The 16,056-nt window shown below is 36.5% G+C and overlaps 1 protein-coding gene across 1 annotated transcript in view; it reads left to right on the top strand.

The window, feature by feature from the left end:
- The first annotated feature begins 243 nt into the window (after positions 1-243).
- The window catches only part of plch2a (phospholipase C, eta 2a), a 147,509-nt gene continuing 131,696 nt past the window's right edge, over positions 244-16,056 (top strand). Inside the window, exon 1 of the mRNA XM_069183662.1 lies at positions 244-390. Within this exon, the coding sequence (XP_069039763.1) occupies positions 360-390 (31 nt within the window). The 5' untranslated portion in view covers positions 244-359. The remainder of the gene's footprint in view (positions 391-16,056) is intronic.

Raw genomic sequence — 16,056 nt, 5'->3', positions numbered from 1 at the left:
TTGCTCCAACACCCACAGCCATTCTTTTTAGTGAGCATCTATTAGCGGAATAAGTGAATATGTTGTTTTATAATAAAGAAGAATAAAGGAAACAGACTGTCAGCTCACAAATAAGTGATCTGACAGTGGCTGAGTTAATAATGGGATGAAATCTAAACACTTGCACTAGCTCTCTCTCCCTCCCTCTCTCTTCCACACATGCACTCGCACACTCACACATATGCTCACTTATGAGGTGCTCTGGAGAAGACGAGCGAGCAGCAGAGAGAGAGAGCTTCATTCTTCACATCCCTCACTGATAACAGGAGCTACTCTGCTGCGCCTGCACTTACTCTGTTGAAGCTGCACCTCTTGGAAGCATGGAGCTGGGAGGTGTACCACAGATGCACAGTATGTTATGTCTTATGTTTGGGTTTTACATTTCTTTTTCTGCATTGCAACGCGTTCTTCTGTTCCTGTGCTCACATCGCAAGTTTGCTTTTTTTTCCAACACTACCTTGCTATTTTAAACACATTGTTGCCATTGTTGTCACTGGTTTTTCATAGTGCATGCCTTATTACTTGAGCTAGTAAGTCATAGTCAAACATTGGAGATACAGCACATGACAGGAATGTGCAGGGAAGCTGACTTTAATTCTAAGTAAAAAATGACATGCAGATCTTTTGAAACCATTAAGCACTTTGGGATTTGTACTTTTTAAGGTGACTTTCAAGCCACCGCCAGGAATAGCTGTACATGGATAACTTGTTCTGAAGCTACTTTACATCAAGAGCATTTGTACAGTAAATAGAAATGCCCTTTTGTTTTAGACAGCTCAGGACTGCTTTTTCATGCTGGATTGATTCCATTGGAATATTGAGTATAATTCCTGTGGAGAACTTAACCCAGAGTACTGTTTCTGTTGAACACCATGCATTCTTTGTTGGTAGAATCGATCAATAAATGCAGCACTTGTATACACTTTTTCAAGTGCTGGATATGAAGGAGGTCGCCTTAAACATGCAAGGAAAAGCTGATAGTCTTCTCCCTCTTCAGTTGATGCTTAACTGATTTCATGTTCTGATGATTCACTTGTAATTTGCTTTGTGAATTTAAGAAGCAGTAACCCCTGTTCTATGTGTTTGTATTAATGGAAAAGGAATGTGTAAATGCTGAAATATGTTTTAATTATCAATGACATGCACTGATGGCTCACAATTGATGTAGATGGGGGCTAAAATTAATAAACTTTTGCGGAACTGGGTTAGGGAGTAACATTAATATACAGAAATTGTTTGGTCCCTAGCATTTAAATAAACATTCTGAAGTTATGATACCTTAACTTTTAAGATTTACAAAATAAATTTGTGAGCAGTGACGCTGGACAGATAATATAATAAAGAGCAACGCTAAGCGTGTAAAATATAACAGGATTGAATCATCTCTGTGACAGTATTGAATCATCTCCCATAAAAACAAAATGGAAAAACTGAAAAGCAAATCTCGCTTCATATTATAAAGAAATTAATACTGCTATCTAATCACCTTCACAATGGTTCAAATGGTACTGGTATTATTAAGTAGAAAGGTGGCAATTACATGGGTGTCCAGAGCAACAGAGCTTCTAAAAAGCCCCAGGAATAAATTAAGAAGTATGATATTGGACTACAAAGAGAAATCTGTTACTAGCAAAACAAACACATTTTTAGAAATGTTTATGTATTATGGCAAATGGAAGGTGGGTTGCATTGTTCGCTAATTGCCAATTGCTCCACACTATTCAAAAAGCCTCAATGAGAGGAAACAAACGATACAAATGTGCCAACAGCCTTTATGTAGTGCTTGAAATACTTGGTAATCTCAAAGACTGCAGTTTTATTGTATGAAGAATTTACAGTTTATCAGTAAAGGCATTTTAAAGGAATAAATGCAATATACATGTAGTGTCATATGTACAGTACACCACAAATTAAACTTACAAGTATCAGTTTAAACTTCTAGTACAGGACATGTATATTATATATATACAGTATAGAAATATATATATTATACTTCTAGTACATTCATATTTTTAAAATGTGTTTCTCTGATGTGCAAATGTAAATTTGAAGTGCATATCGGCTTTAAGCATTGCTTATCCTTTCTGTGGAGCAACAACATTAGTCTGCAGCTTAAAGTGACTGTTGACTCCTACATAGTAGATGCAAATTATAAAATTATAAAAGAGTTCATTATGAATAGTACTTTTATAAAATTCCTTAGTCTGAGAATCATGCTTTATGTTTGTAGTTTGTTTTGTGAAGATAAATGGTGCTTATGTTAATTTATTTTCAACATCTGTGGATAGAGTGTTAAAGGAACTATTAGAATCTTAGCTGCAAACGAGGTCAAATCTAATAAACGTAGCTATTTCTGTGCTTTCTTTGGCTGTATTCCCATATACAAAGCTATTTCACAAATCACAACCTTCCCCTATTCCTCATTCACTCTCCAATGTACATTAATGCACTTAAACTAAATCCTGAATATGTTTTGGTTTGGCTAGTGGGGACATATGGAAACTGGAATGTCCAAAACTTAATACTGAAAGCCCGATTCTAAAACAGTTTCCAAAACTTACACATCTTTCCAAGAAATTACTGCTGTCAACTAGCCATTGTGAGACGTCTGTGTATGAGCAGCAGTTGTTGTATACCTTGTCATGTACATGTCAAGACAATGATGTTTTGGATTATGTTATGATTTACATGTGTTTTATATTACTGTAAAACTACTGCTCCCGGCAAAAAGCTGTGTTAAACATCTTAGCATGGCGTCTCTAGTTTCAGCACTACCGCAAATGGACAGCTCCTACTGCAAAAGTAACTGTGCAGTACATTTTGGTGGTCTAATCAAATTAAGCAGAGAATTCTGCAAGAGGCTTATGGTAGAGTGCCTAAAGATCACTCCATTAACCCTTGGCTTTTCTGAAATAAAAGCAATGAGACATGGAGGAGCATTGTGCAGCCATTTATGATTTTTCAGTTTCTTTTTATTTGTGAAATTCATTTGGCATTCTTTTTCAAGGACATTAACTTATAAAGCTAGCAAATGGCAGACTAAAATGCACTTTCTAGTTGCCTGTTTCCTTTGAATTTGTTACATAAAAGTGAAATGATTATTTTTTAAGCTCTTGGTTTGTTATTAGTTATTATTAGTCATGGGTTGTAAGGAGAATACCAGCAATGCTCATCTGCAGCAAAAGCACAGTCCCCTGTGTAAGATATTGAATATTTTGTAGATTAAAATGTATCATAATTACACTACAGTCTCAAATTGTAAGACATTATAATAGCAGCTGTATGCCCAGAATTCTTGGTCTAACATAACACTAAAGAAAATCTTCTCTACATCGTTTGAAGTAGTTATGTGGCAGAAATACATTTTTCAGTGGAAATATGTTGAGATTGTAGTATTGAGTAATTAATAGAAAAAAATAATATAGTAACAATACTAACCTTTTTTTTATTTGAGGTAAAATGAAACTAGATTATGCCATACAAATGAATGCATAATTAATATTATATTGCAGAATAAACTAATCATTGTCAGAGATTCAATTTCGCAGATGCATTTTTTTCTTTCTTGGGTGTTAATGTAAGGATAAAGCTCCAGGCTACTAATCATATATGGAAAGAAAATAGAACCTGCAGGTACAGGCAGCTGGTAGGAAGCAAAGGAGCTACTGTGCCAAAGGGATACCCAGAAAAGAGAAATTAATATACAGTTGTCACTACTTCAGCCTAGGGTAAGAATGCAGATAACTTAAAGACACACACAGTTGGACCAACTTGAGTTTGCGCAATAATAATGACAAATTTCACAATTCTCTTTTCTCATTGCTAAAGTCTAATCTGCAGAATGTACAATGGGCAGAATAATGACTAAAGATTGATACATTGATATTTTATAGATGGTGTTAAATGTACTTTCACATTACCCTTTTACTTTTATCAAAAAATATTGCGCTGTTCAAATGTACATTTGCCAACAGCTTGGATCCAGCTTTTGTGTTTTCTCCATCTGGTGAAGCTTGAATTACACCCAGAAAAATATTTTTTATCATATGCACCTGCATGCTGATTCCTTTATTAATTAAGCACTGATATTTTTTACTTAAATTAACCATACTTAAATACCAACAAATTCTGTCTTTAACGTTTCAATTAGCCAAGTATAATTACACACCATAAATTGCTACAGCTTGGCACTGATATGTTGCTCATCTTCAAAAACAGTCTAAGTCAGATAGCTTCAGGGTTCTGCTGTAAAACTGTAATGGTGTGATCAATTCTCATAAAGCACATATAGCGTTGCATTATATACTGTACATTTATATAATTGTGGATCCACAGAATTTGCTATGCTGGTGTAATTAAGTGTTTTGCATATTGAAGTAACTGCAAAAAGAGACAGGATGAATCATTTGCAAGTCTTGTCTGGGATCAGTCTCTTGAGCTACAATGAGCTGTTCTCTAGGTACTTTAGACCAGCCAAATGTGTTTGCTATATTGGATGAGGCCTGAGGAGAATGCTGCCAAAATCCTAATAGGACTTATAAAAGGGCCTGCAGTATCGAAACTGAGCTGATGTAGTAATACAAATCCAAGCTTTCACTCTGTCTGTGTTGTCAATTAATAATTTCGCAAGGTTTGAATCTAATGAAGACTGGAATACACACTGATGAAAGTTGAACTAGGTTTTTGTTGATTGTTAATAATTTAGATTGGTATTTCTCTAGTCAGATGGTAATCACATTTGCTTTTTCCTCTTGAAGCTGACGCTGTTACTGCAGCAAGCACATACAGTAGTCCACTTAACCACATGTACAGTACTCCTGCTTTACATGAAAGAGCCTTACTGAAAGGGAAGACAGAAACGAACGCAGCTTTCGGGATAAATTACTAGGGGTGTCAGTATAGGCACAAAAGATCACTTACACTTACTCATTTTTAAGATTACTTCAAAATTCATTTTTTATTGATTTTTTTAAAAAAGATGTATTTTCCAGGTCTAATATTTATTTTTTTATCTCTACCAATGTCAGTAAGTTAGAAAATGATGAAAACCGCATAAAATATAAAGTATTTTAAAATCTTCTGCCTTTTACTTTTTTTTTCTGCCATGCATCTTACAAAAGAAAAAAATATTATTAAGGCAAATTTAATGGAATTTTCGAAGGCCATTCATAATTGCTTCAAAACATGTATTCAATGATTTATATACAGAGCATTGAAGGGACTAAATGAGCTTCTATATTGAGCATCTGAATACCTAGCCATCAATCTGCCTGTCTATATGGCTGTCATTTACCACTCCTTTGAGAATTTAATTCAATTTGGGAGAAAATTAATATGATTTTTCTGTAACTAATGATATTAATACGCACTCCTTCTTTAACTAAAATGACTACCATGTACCTCTGGGAGTCTTTCAAAAAAGGCAGAACATATGTGTTCTTAATTTTCTTTTGGGAACATTGGCCCTGGTTTGAGTGTGTGTGTGTTTGTGTCTGTGTGTGCCCTGCAATGGACTGGTGTCCTACCCAAGATGTGTCCTCTTGTTGCTTGCCAGGATGGGCTCACAAAACAGGCGGCGGGGTGGTAGATTGGTGATGATTACACTTGAACTTACACAATGTGTCGTATGCGGCATAATATGTTCATGGCATGGCTTTCTAACTAAATGAAAACTGAACATTTGCATATTAGTAACTTAAAACATGTATATATTTTAAGCTGGGGTTCGTAACCTCCACACCAGAAGGACATCTGTCCTGCTGGTTTTCCGGCCAGCTGAGCTCTTAAGGCACCTGAGCTAATTGAAACATTTAATCGATGTGCTTGCTAAGCTAGTTGTTTCAGTGACTGGTCCTTTTTTGTTTTAAAAATATCCCTCTTCAAGTGTATGATGTTGTAGTACCTTCAGCGCACAGTGCGTTAAACAGTCTCTTGGCAAGTTGGTGTTCAATTTGTGATGAACAGATACAAGTCAGACACAAGTGGGAATGACAATGTATCAGGTATACCCAAAATGAGCGTTTTTTTTTCCTGCTCCAGACATTCAGTTGGTTACATTTCCAGTAACACACCCGAATCAGGGGAGTTATGAACCTCAGAAGTACAGGACTGATACCAATTACAGATCCCAATTAGCTTTTTAGGAGCTTGAAACAATTTTAAAAATAAGCTTCAAAAAGCAACTGAAATCAATTAGACTGTGAAAGAAATGAAGAATAGTACAGAAGGTGGCCTCCTAGGACCAGCGCAACGTTATCTTTCATATGTATCTGCGTGGGGGTTCATTTTAATTTCATAATTATATATAAGCCTGTAATTATAGGAATTTTGAGGATTAGTGAAAACCTTTTATACATGCTCCTACTTCTATTAGTTCATCGCCATTCTTTCTAGTTTTACTTGTGTAACTCCTGCTGATACGTAAATGGTCTATATGATCATAACAATCATATTTCTATCTCCTTTCAGCTCATGAGGAGACAATTGTGTGAAATGTTTGAGAGGAGCACTTCACAGTAACAAGTGTTGATAGCAATGCCGAACAGGATACATTAAAGCATTTATAGATATAAAACCAAAAAATGTGGTGGAGTAATTAAACTCATTAATCTCGTATTTCTTAACTCCCGCAGAAATGAATCAGTCATCATTAACTTTTATTGCATCATTTAGTCTTGTATGATTATTTCAGGAAAGCAGATGTTTATGGAAAGAGCCGACGTCTGGGGCAGTTAGCCCTTCGGTGGTGTATAAAATTAAGTTTATCCTCATTCCAAAAGCATGTTATGGAAAATGAATGTACTTTTTTTTATGAACAATGTGTCCTTAGTTCATTGACAACTTGACAGCATTCTTGCAATTTTCAAGGTAGTGGTATTTGTATTATATGTAGTTGTATTAAAGCAAAATGGCTTTTGAAATTCTTTAAAAAAAAACTAAAACATGTGCTCTCTCATGGATTCTGTTTTCTTTGTGAAATGTCTGCAACCATTATTTTCAATAATTATACTAAAATATCATTTATTTCCTATCTTACCACTATACATCTATCCTCCCTAGGGGGAGAGAGAACCTTGTAGCTGAATGGGGTTTTGGATTAGTCTCATTTCTAAACACATTTTAGACCATCAGATAAAATGTAAAATGGGACAGAACTTTTCAGAATTCATCAATTTGCACAAAACACCTTTACATTTATTTTCAATCTCCATTGTTTTTGGGACAAATGATAAATTAAGGGAAAAGTGTCTGCAGGCAATCTGAAGTATGTAGGCTAAATGTTTTTGTTGAGATCCTAATGATTATTTGACTTTACAGTAGAGCCACAGTAGTTTAACATTATTGTATTGTAGGTGTGATTAAAATAACGGTATAGTATATTTTTAGTATACAGTAGCTGGTCATTGCTCTACCAGAACGGTTGTCTCTGGGCGATTTTTATTAGGATTAGTTCATTGTGGCAAAACTTCTCTATATGCTGCAAAATTCACAGAGCTTGTCCCACTTCAACTAATCAATTGCTCAAAGCACTGTCATTAACTCTGTAATCAGTCAGTCTGTAATCAATTTGTTAAATAATAAGCCCAGACATTGGGAACTGGTTTGGAGGTTTAAAATGAGTAAATACTGACAATACAAATTATCCTATGCAGAGAATAATAGTCTAATTTCAATTAATTCCACTTTAAAAGCATTACTGTTGTTTTATAAATCATTCATTGGACATGGTTCCATGGTACATTAGGAGAAAGATATGTTTGAAATCCTGGATGACAGTCCTGAAATACAGCTTTGCATTTTGATTTCCTTCAAACAAATTGAACACTGTATGAAGTAAATTAAGCAAATAAAAAATTATCTCTTGTGAAGGTAATCATTTTTAGTGAAACCTGTTGGCAACACATTGGGTTATAGAAAACATTCCTGACTTGTCTTACACATGTGTAGAGTATATTATATTTCCTATTATTGATCTTGGACAATTGTTCTGAAAACAAAGCTTTCTATTTTAATGTATCCTTTATGTCTTGCAATATTAATGTATGCACTATTTCCTGCTTGCAGAGCATGGATTGTTTTGAAAGTGTAGGGCATATTCTGTCATGGGATCAGAAAAAACATCTGATAGTCAAACACCAGTGTAATAACACTTGCTTGAATTAATGTAGGGGCACCTGAAACTGTGATATAGTAACAGTAGTAAAGTCAGTGCTGTTTATTTGCCATCACATATCTTAATAAAACTTTTAAAACATTTTATATGTATGAGGCATACACAGAACTGGGCTTTTACATTTTTGTATTGCATAGCTTTTCTTACTTGATCATACAGTGTTTCTTTTTTTAATCAAGGATTTGCTCGTGTGCTTAGCGTTCAAGACATGCAATGGTCTGGATGGCTGTGCAGATTTAGCCACGCAGCTGCCTATTCAATATTTTAAGTCCTTATTAAATGTGGGCAGTAAAAACGATGACCCCAAGCTGCTTTGCTCTCCTGCTGCAGTAGCTGTTTCTTCTCGTTACAGTTCTCTGCTAGATCTTTACCTCAGAGACCTGCAACCCCAGACAACATTCTCTATCCGCACGCACTTCCAGGCAACAGCAGTAAACAAACCACTCCAGTCCAAGGCTTTCCATTTTAGTTAAGGCTCCTAACTTTTTAACAGCGCTGTGTCTCAGCACAACTGTGCATTTCTAGTCTGACTTGGACTCTAGCTGGTGGGATTCCTGGCAGTTTTCCTAAGACCAAATTTAGACATCTGTGCCTCGGAGTCCTCATTTCAAAGTTCAGTCTGTTTTTCTTCTTTGCCCTGTGTGATTAAATCTTTGAATCTAGAAGTGTTTTTCAGAAGGCACTGAATTTGTGAGTAAGCTATCGCAGGGCACCTGCCAGTGTTCCATATTCACATATACGCTATATCCACCATGCTGTAAAGTTATTTAACATTTTTGTATCCTAATAGCATTTTTCATTTTTCATTTCCCTCAAGGATATTCCATTCCCCTTGATGCCTCCCCTTCAAATTACTCCTCCAAAGTTCTTTCTAGACAATATAAATGCCGTACAATTTACATTTCTATGGCATCTGTATTGCAAATATCCACAGGCACTGGCTCAGTGGAAGATGCAGACAAACCAAAGCAAACACATGGATTCTGATTGGAAGTATTAAAAAAATATGCTGGCACGTGTTTCATCAAGGGACTGCAGAAAGTCAGCAGTCAACACAGGCAGGTTTCTGGATTGAAGCATGTGAGGTCTTACACCCAGTCTGTAGATATGCTGATTTGAAAAAATAGACCATTAGGGCAAGTAAATACTCAATCTATTTCTTTATACATTCGAATCTTTTGACTGAGGTTTCCCATTTTCCAGCCGTGTCCTTGAAAGAGTTCAAGTAATTCCCAACGCAGCCTGGGCAAGGGCAGCTTACCCTAAATAAGAAACAAAAAATATTAGTAATTTTAATCTGCCGCACATAATCTACATTTACTCATATATTTACCTTCCTACCCATGCAATTCAAGTCTTATTATATTCATTGTTATGATTCAAAAGCCCTGATAGCTTTACCCCACATATGATAAAATATGCATATTACCAGGTACCAGGTACCTATTAACATAAGCATGGCAAAAGCAGAATGATGATTGTGATTCAGAATCTTGCAGATTAACCTTTAAGAATAAATGGTATGAAAGAATGATATTTTTGCAGAAAGCAAGCAATTCTTATTGGTTTTGAAGGAAGGACATTATTAACAGTATGTAACATCAATGTATATGCTAATATAGTGTAGCTGCAAATGTGCTTTCTATAGAGAGATTACAGTTCAGCATAATGTCTTTTTTTTCCTTTGAGTGCGAATGAATAAACCTTTAGCTTTCTGTATATCACTGTAGGTATAAGCTTGTATTAGGGATTCAATTAATCTTCCCTGTCATTTCAGTAGACTTCTCCATTTCTTTGTCCCACTGCTCAGTCCTCTGATACTTTTTCAAGTGGGGCACTTGCCCGTTTCCCTCATCTCAGTGCTAATACTCTGTGAAAGAGTGTCCAATCCAATAGTGTCTAACTCTGACCTTTTTTGCTTCTGTCATGTCGGAGAGCTTTTTTCCCCCTTTTTCCCTTCCCCTTGTACTTGATTTAACCTGTTTGTCAGAGATGAAAGGTCAGTTGCATCTCAGGACTGAAATGTCAAAACACACTTTGATGATGCTACATTAAGGAGGCTTCTGAAACAACCATCTGATCAGGTCACCATTACCTCTTAAGCCAGTGGCCCACGTTTACAGTGACATTTGTAGCAACAAGCACATGGCACTGCCAGATCGAAGGCTTTGAGACTTGGGTGGAATCCCAGGAACACTGTGTCCTGCCACTTTGAATGTTACATCCCTCTTTGAAAAAGACTTCCAACAACGGCAACCATTTTGATCATATGTGTACCAGTTGTGCAGCATATTGCCACTGTAAACAAATCATCAAATGTTTCAGGAAGATGAACATTCAGACAGTGAGTTCAAAGGAGAAGCTTTAAACAAATATCCCTGAGGATATGGTGTCATTCATAATAAAAGGCAGACAATAATGACATTCAGGAGGATGCTAATGTATACCATGTAACAAAATACTAACACCAAAACTATTTATGAAGGTTACTTGCTGATTGGAAAAGGATCACATTTGTTTCTCCTGCAAAAATGTGCCCGTTCTTAGAAAAAAATCATATGTCATACGATGCTAGAAGAATCAGTGTGTGAAAAAATCATGAATGACTTAATTTCTTTGCAAATTTGGTAGTGGAGACTCATCTTTAAATTCTTCTTTCATGAAAGTCATTAAAACTTCTTCCATGGATTACTCTGAATGGAAAGCATTTTTTTGCTGTTAGAAAAGTACTTATTGGTTTGTAATGCAAACGATGGGGACTTGAATAAACAGTTACAGATCGGAGCAAACAGTTTTAGAAACCGATATTGGGGAGAGAAATTGGAGAAGAGACAATTTACTGGGAGTCAAATGCATCAAATTAGTTTTCGTCTGAAAATTTCCAGCGCAGCTATCATCTTGTCTGAGACTTGGAAGATTTGCTTCTGATATTTTATTTTTTCTTCACCCAATGTCATTACAGATTTCAATCTTCTTTATTGACCTCCTATCAATCACTCAACGATTCTCTCTCCCCAAGTGGATAATGATCCCACACCATGTTATTAAACTTCATCTTCCATCTTAGCGATAAGAGATGAGTTTATTTTTAGGTGGTACATCACTGTTTCCAGTCTTAATGGTTGGCAGTTGACATGGTTTAGCAGTTTACACTGACAGTTATTTCCTGCATATCTGAACTTACATTTGCAGCGAATTAGCTTTTCAAATACATTTTCCATTCCTGACTTTGCTTCAGCAGTTGCTTCACCGCTTGGCTCCTCCATCATATACTGATCGATGAGTAGGCTCGCTTTCTAGAATCCGTACTCATACTTTCCACATGCCAGCAAACGCACCCTCTTAGTGTTAATTTCCTCACTGCTCTCTGGATAAAAAGTTGGAAAAGATAATCTATAGCTAATTATCACATGCTATGGTCTATTGATTTGATTATAAGATTCATCATATTCTATGTATTTATTTATATGCAAATAGGGTTATGACTAGAGGGTTTCTTTTTGAACAGCTGAGAAAGACATTGTGCGTGAAGGAGAACAGTGAGCATTTGGTGGCAAGAGTTGATATATGCTGCTAGTACAACTTAACTTGTCTTGGCCGCCCATCATAATTTGAACAGCTTTGTGTTTTGTATTCTTATCATTTCTCACACTTCTTTCGTAATATTTTGTTCTTGATTTATTAAAATGTGTTTGATCAATAAATCAAAAAATTCAGGGACACAAGTGCAAATGAGGAGGAAATGCATTTAAGATGGAAAGATGTAGCTGGTGTCAGAATAGGAGTAGTCCAATGCCAATTCTTTGCGTAATTTTGCAAAATAAGATTCCTGGGCTAATAGGCTAGATGAATTTAAATGAGGAATATGAGGTCTGAATGAGCTCTCCTCATCTGTATCCTTCATCATGCTCTTATGTTTTATTCCTTTTCAATTTACTCAATCTGTGTAGATCCAAATGGCATTCACTCAAAAGTGATGAAGTGTATTTTGTGTCCTTTCATTAACTGAGTGTTAATGAATCCTTTTCTTTAACAGGTGATGAATTTGCGTTAAAATGTGTCCTCTAAAACACACCTTGATATCATGATGATAAGCCTCTCTGGTTTATGTCATTAAAGACAATTAGAAAGGCCAATTATTTTTCATTATATACCCCATTATACACCCAATATGGATTTGTCATTTGTTTAAAACCCAGCTTGTAGGAGTGACTCCTGCATCAGACATAGAGAATGAGGAGCTGCAGACATGCTCCTCTGGTACACCCATCTGTTGGAGCCATTCACCTTTTAACACACTGGTCTACATGTGCCTCCCTTTCTTCCCCCCGGTTGCTGTTATCCTGAAAATCAAGATGACACCGACCAACCAATACCCACTCTTAACCTGGCAGCAATCTGCCAAAAGTATACGACCGCCTTCGGGATCCCAGGCACAGTCGGGTTGTGACTTGATTTGGCGACATCCAGGGCACAAGGCTCAGCTCTGATTTTAGCTGGAAAGAACTTCACCTGCACCTGTACTGTGAAAGTTCTCTTGAAGGACTGCTGTTTAAAGTCGCTCTGTCTAAAGACTGCTGTTTAAAGAAATTTGTGCTCACTTGTGTTTTGCCTCAAAGCTGTTAGACTGCAGCTACCATCTACTCTCTAAAGTTTCATGGCCTGCTGCCAGTCCCTTGGTAACAGCAGTTACAGAGACCCGCGAGACACACACTCAGATTGTGTGGCTTCTGCTGTTCACTCACAGGAACAAATCAATTGCCACTACTTGTGGAAGACATCCTAGAATGCCCAGCTGACATTTATATTCAGAATTGGTGTTTTGTAATGGCTTTTTTAACTCTTCTTTGAAGAAAAGCCTTCCTCTTCTTCGACAGCCAGACATCTGTGTTAATTATAACTCACAAAAGTGAGTCAGTGCTTTTTAATAAAAAATAACTAGATAGATCTGTGGCTAAAGCAGAAAACATCTATTACTTTTATTTCTTTTCTGATTCAAGTAATTTTGTTTAAGTATTTCAATCATATTTCAATCATATTTCAGATCAGTGATACATTACTACACCCATTTTGAATAACCACATAACTTTTAGTCCAATACAGTGTCAGATTGAGCAAAAGTCTAATCTGGCAGAAAATGGGCACAAGATAAAATACACCCCGGACAGGATGCCAGTTCATTGCATGGCATGGGACTCACATACTGTATACAGTACTCTGGTTTCCTGCCATAGCCCAGTGGCATAATAGCAGGTGAATTGGCACTGGTGCAAGTGTGTGTCCTGTAATGAACTGGTGCACTGTCCAGAGTATCCAGTCCTGCCCACATTGCTTGCCGGGCTGTCCCGCAACCCTTAACTGGATGAAGCAGTTAGAGAATGGATGGGTTATGTTATATAAAGCCAGTCACTGGCTTATTACTTATGGCTTATATTATTTTTTTTTTTACAGATGATTGTATGTATGTCCGCAGGAAGCAAAACTATAAGTAAATAATTGTTTATGTTGGGAGCATTTAGAAAACTGCTTTCAGTTCATCTCATGGGACATTTCATGAAGTTTCTAAGAAATACATTAGCTAATATTCCATTTCCATTTCCAAGCTTACATTAAAGCTAAACTTTTTTTTAGTACTTAAGCAATAAACCTGGTGAGAACATTTCTTTCTATGAGTAATAGATAAGTGAAAAGTTATTCAATATGAAAGAAAATAGTTCTATGCAGTATTTTTATAATATTTGCTAATATTTGCAATATTTGCTAATCATGGTTGATTTATCTGAGGCAGAAGGTTTCATAACCAGTGCTATCTGAATTCATTTTATAAGTATTTCATCCCTCAGACAAGAAGAAACTAGTCTTCCAGGGACAGGAAAGTTGAAGGGGATGACATTGTATCAATAAAAAAATCTGAACAAGATAGTAGAGAATGAAATGGAAGGATTGTTAATGATTTGTAGGTCTTGGACAACAGTGTTTTGGAAAGCAATAAAAATATGGCTGAATTCATATTTTAAGTTGTTAAAAACCAGACAATTTACCTGCTTGACTATGCTTTTATTACTTGACACTCTGGGTTCATGACCTTCATGCAACATGAGTGATGCTGTGTTTTGTTGATACTGAATTCAGTTAACAGGTTTAAATAGCAAGCCCCTCAGGGCCTCTTCCAAGCTGTGACATTTTTAATCAACACTTCCTAACCGGGATCTTTCTGCAGTTCAAAGAGCGCCTACCTCCGTCTCCCTCTCCCTCTTAGCTGGCTGTCATTATTCCAAAAAGATGTCAGTCTGGTTCTGTGACGGGGAGTCAGAGTGTGGCGATGGTATTAAAGGTGGCAGAGACACGGTGTAAATGACTTGTTGCAATCCCAGCTTCAAAACTGACATTTGCCAACTTGAAGTGTAGCTGTCCAACGAGAATATGCAAAACATTATAGAAACAAAAGGATTCCATGCAGTTGAGATGCCTTCGGTACCCACTATACCAGTATACCACTATATCCACTAGTAGAGTATATACATAATGAAATACATGCATTAGCAGGACACAGTATTCACAGTATTTCAGAATCAATCTTTTTTGTTTTTCTTAATGTAGTTGCCTATTTCATCATAACTTACAATCACCCTCTGATTGCAGAGTACCAGCCTGGTACCTGATGGTAACCTACTGCTTGTCGCAGGTTTCTGCCATTCTACCATCTACCTGCTCTTTGCCATTAGCAAGCAGGCCAAAGTTTTGATTTAATGTGGGTCACACTGCCAATGCCTGCTACATCAGAAGGAGAAATAAGTGAATAAGCCAACACCTTTTGGGGTGAATCACTAATTCATTCTTCAGAAGATTTAAAAAAGCAGTAAACATGTGGTATCAATGGCCTGTTGATTTTCCTGTGTGAGTAAATCCTTCACTAGTTTCTTATGCTGAATTGAGCTTTAACACTTGGAACCAAACTGTCCTCTGCATATACCTGTATTGTTTATCAATTTGAATTCTGTTGCTGTCCGGTGACATTTGCACTTAATTAGAATCTTCTATTATAATTAGAATTATAATGACAACAGATTTGAATTAAACTGCTGCATAAACTAAACCCTAAAGCTAAAGTACGTGTGCAAAGAATAACTGAATGGATAAATCAATAAAAATTCAATTTTTATCCCTTGCCTTGGAAATGAGAAATAATAATAGTAATGACGGAAATAGTTAGAAGCAAACAAAACACACCAATATACAATGGAGAGTATACATAATAAATTATATAGCAATGTCAGTTTATAAGTAAGATCCAAAAATAGACAAAAACTCAGGATTCCTGATCCGAAGAATGTTCCAAAACGTAGATGCATACAAGAGGAAAGTTCTGTCAACACAGAACATAGTCTGGTTGAGGGGACCAGCGCGAGAGTGTGGAAATTGTCAAGGGTGTAGCCTGGAGGTCAAGAAAGTAAGAAATTTACTTCATTGACTTAAAAGTCAAGGGTAGACTTTTGAAATCTATACAAAGTTCCAGCTGACCTTTTATGTGAGAAGGAGACCCTTTGTTGACGTAGATTTCTAAAAAACAATTTGTTGTATTCAGTACATGGAAGCTGTTGTCTCAGTCTGAAAAGATTGTATTTCTTTTTATGTGGCACTTCCATGTGTGGAACAGGTATACATTCATCCCATTTCTAACCACTCATGTCTTTTGACTGTGGGAGAAAACCGGAGCACGAACAAGGGGAGAACATACAAACTCCACACAGACAGCACCCTGGGTCCATAATTGAACCCAGAGCCCTAGAGCTATGAGGCAGCAATGCCAAACCCTGTGCTACCATACTGCCCTGGATTCGAAG

Source organism: Lepisosteus oculatus, chromosome 25 (assembly GCF_040954835.1).
Source record: "Lepisosteus oculatus isolate fLepOcu1 chromosome 25, fLepOcu1.hap2, whole genome shotgun sequence".
Taxonomy (NCBI): Eukaryota; Metazoa; Chordata; class Actinopteri; order Semionotiformes; family Lepisosteidae; genus Lepisosteus; species Lepisosteus oculatus.
Note: the sequence above shows the minus strand (reverse complement) of the source record. Positions and strands in the feature narration are given on the sequence as shown.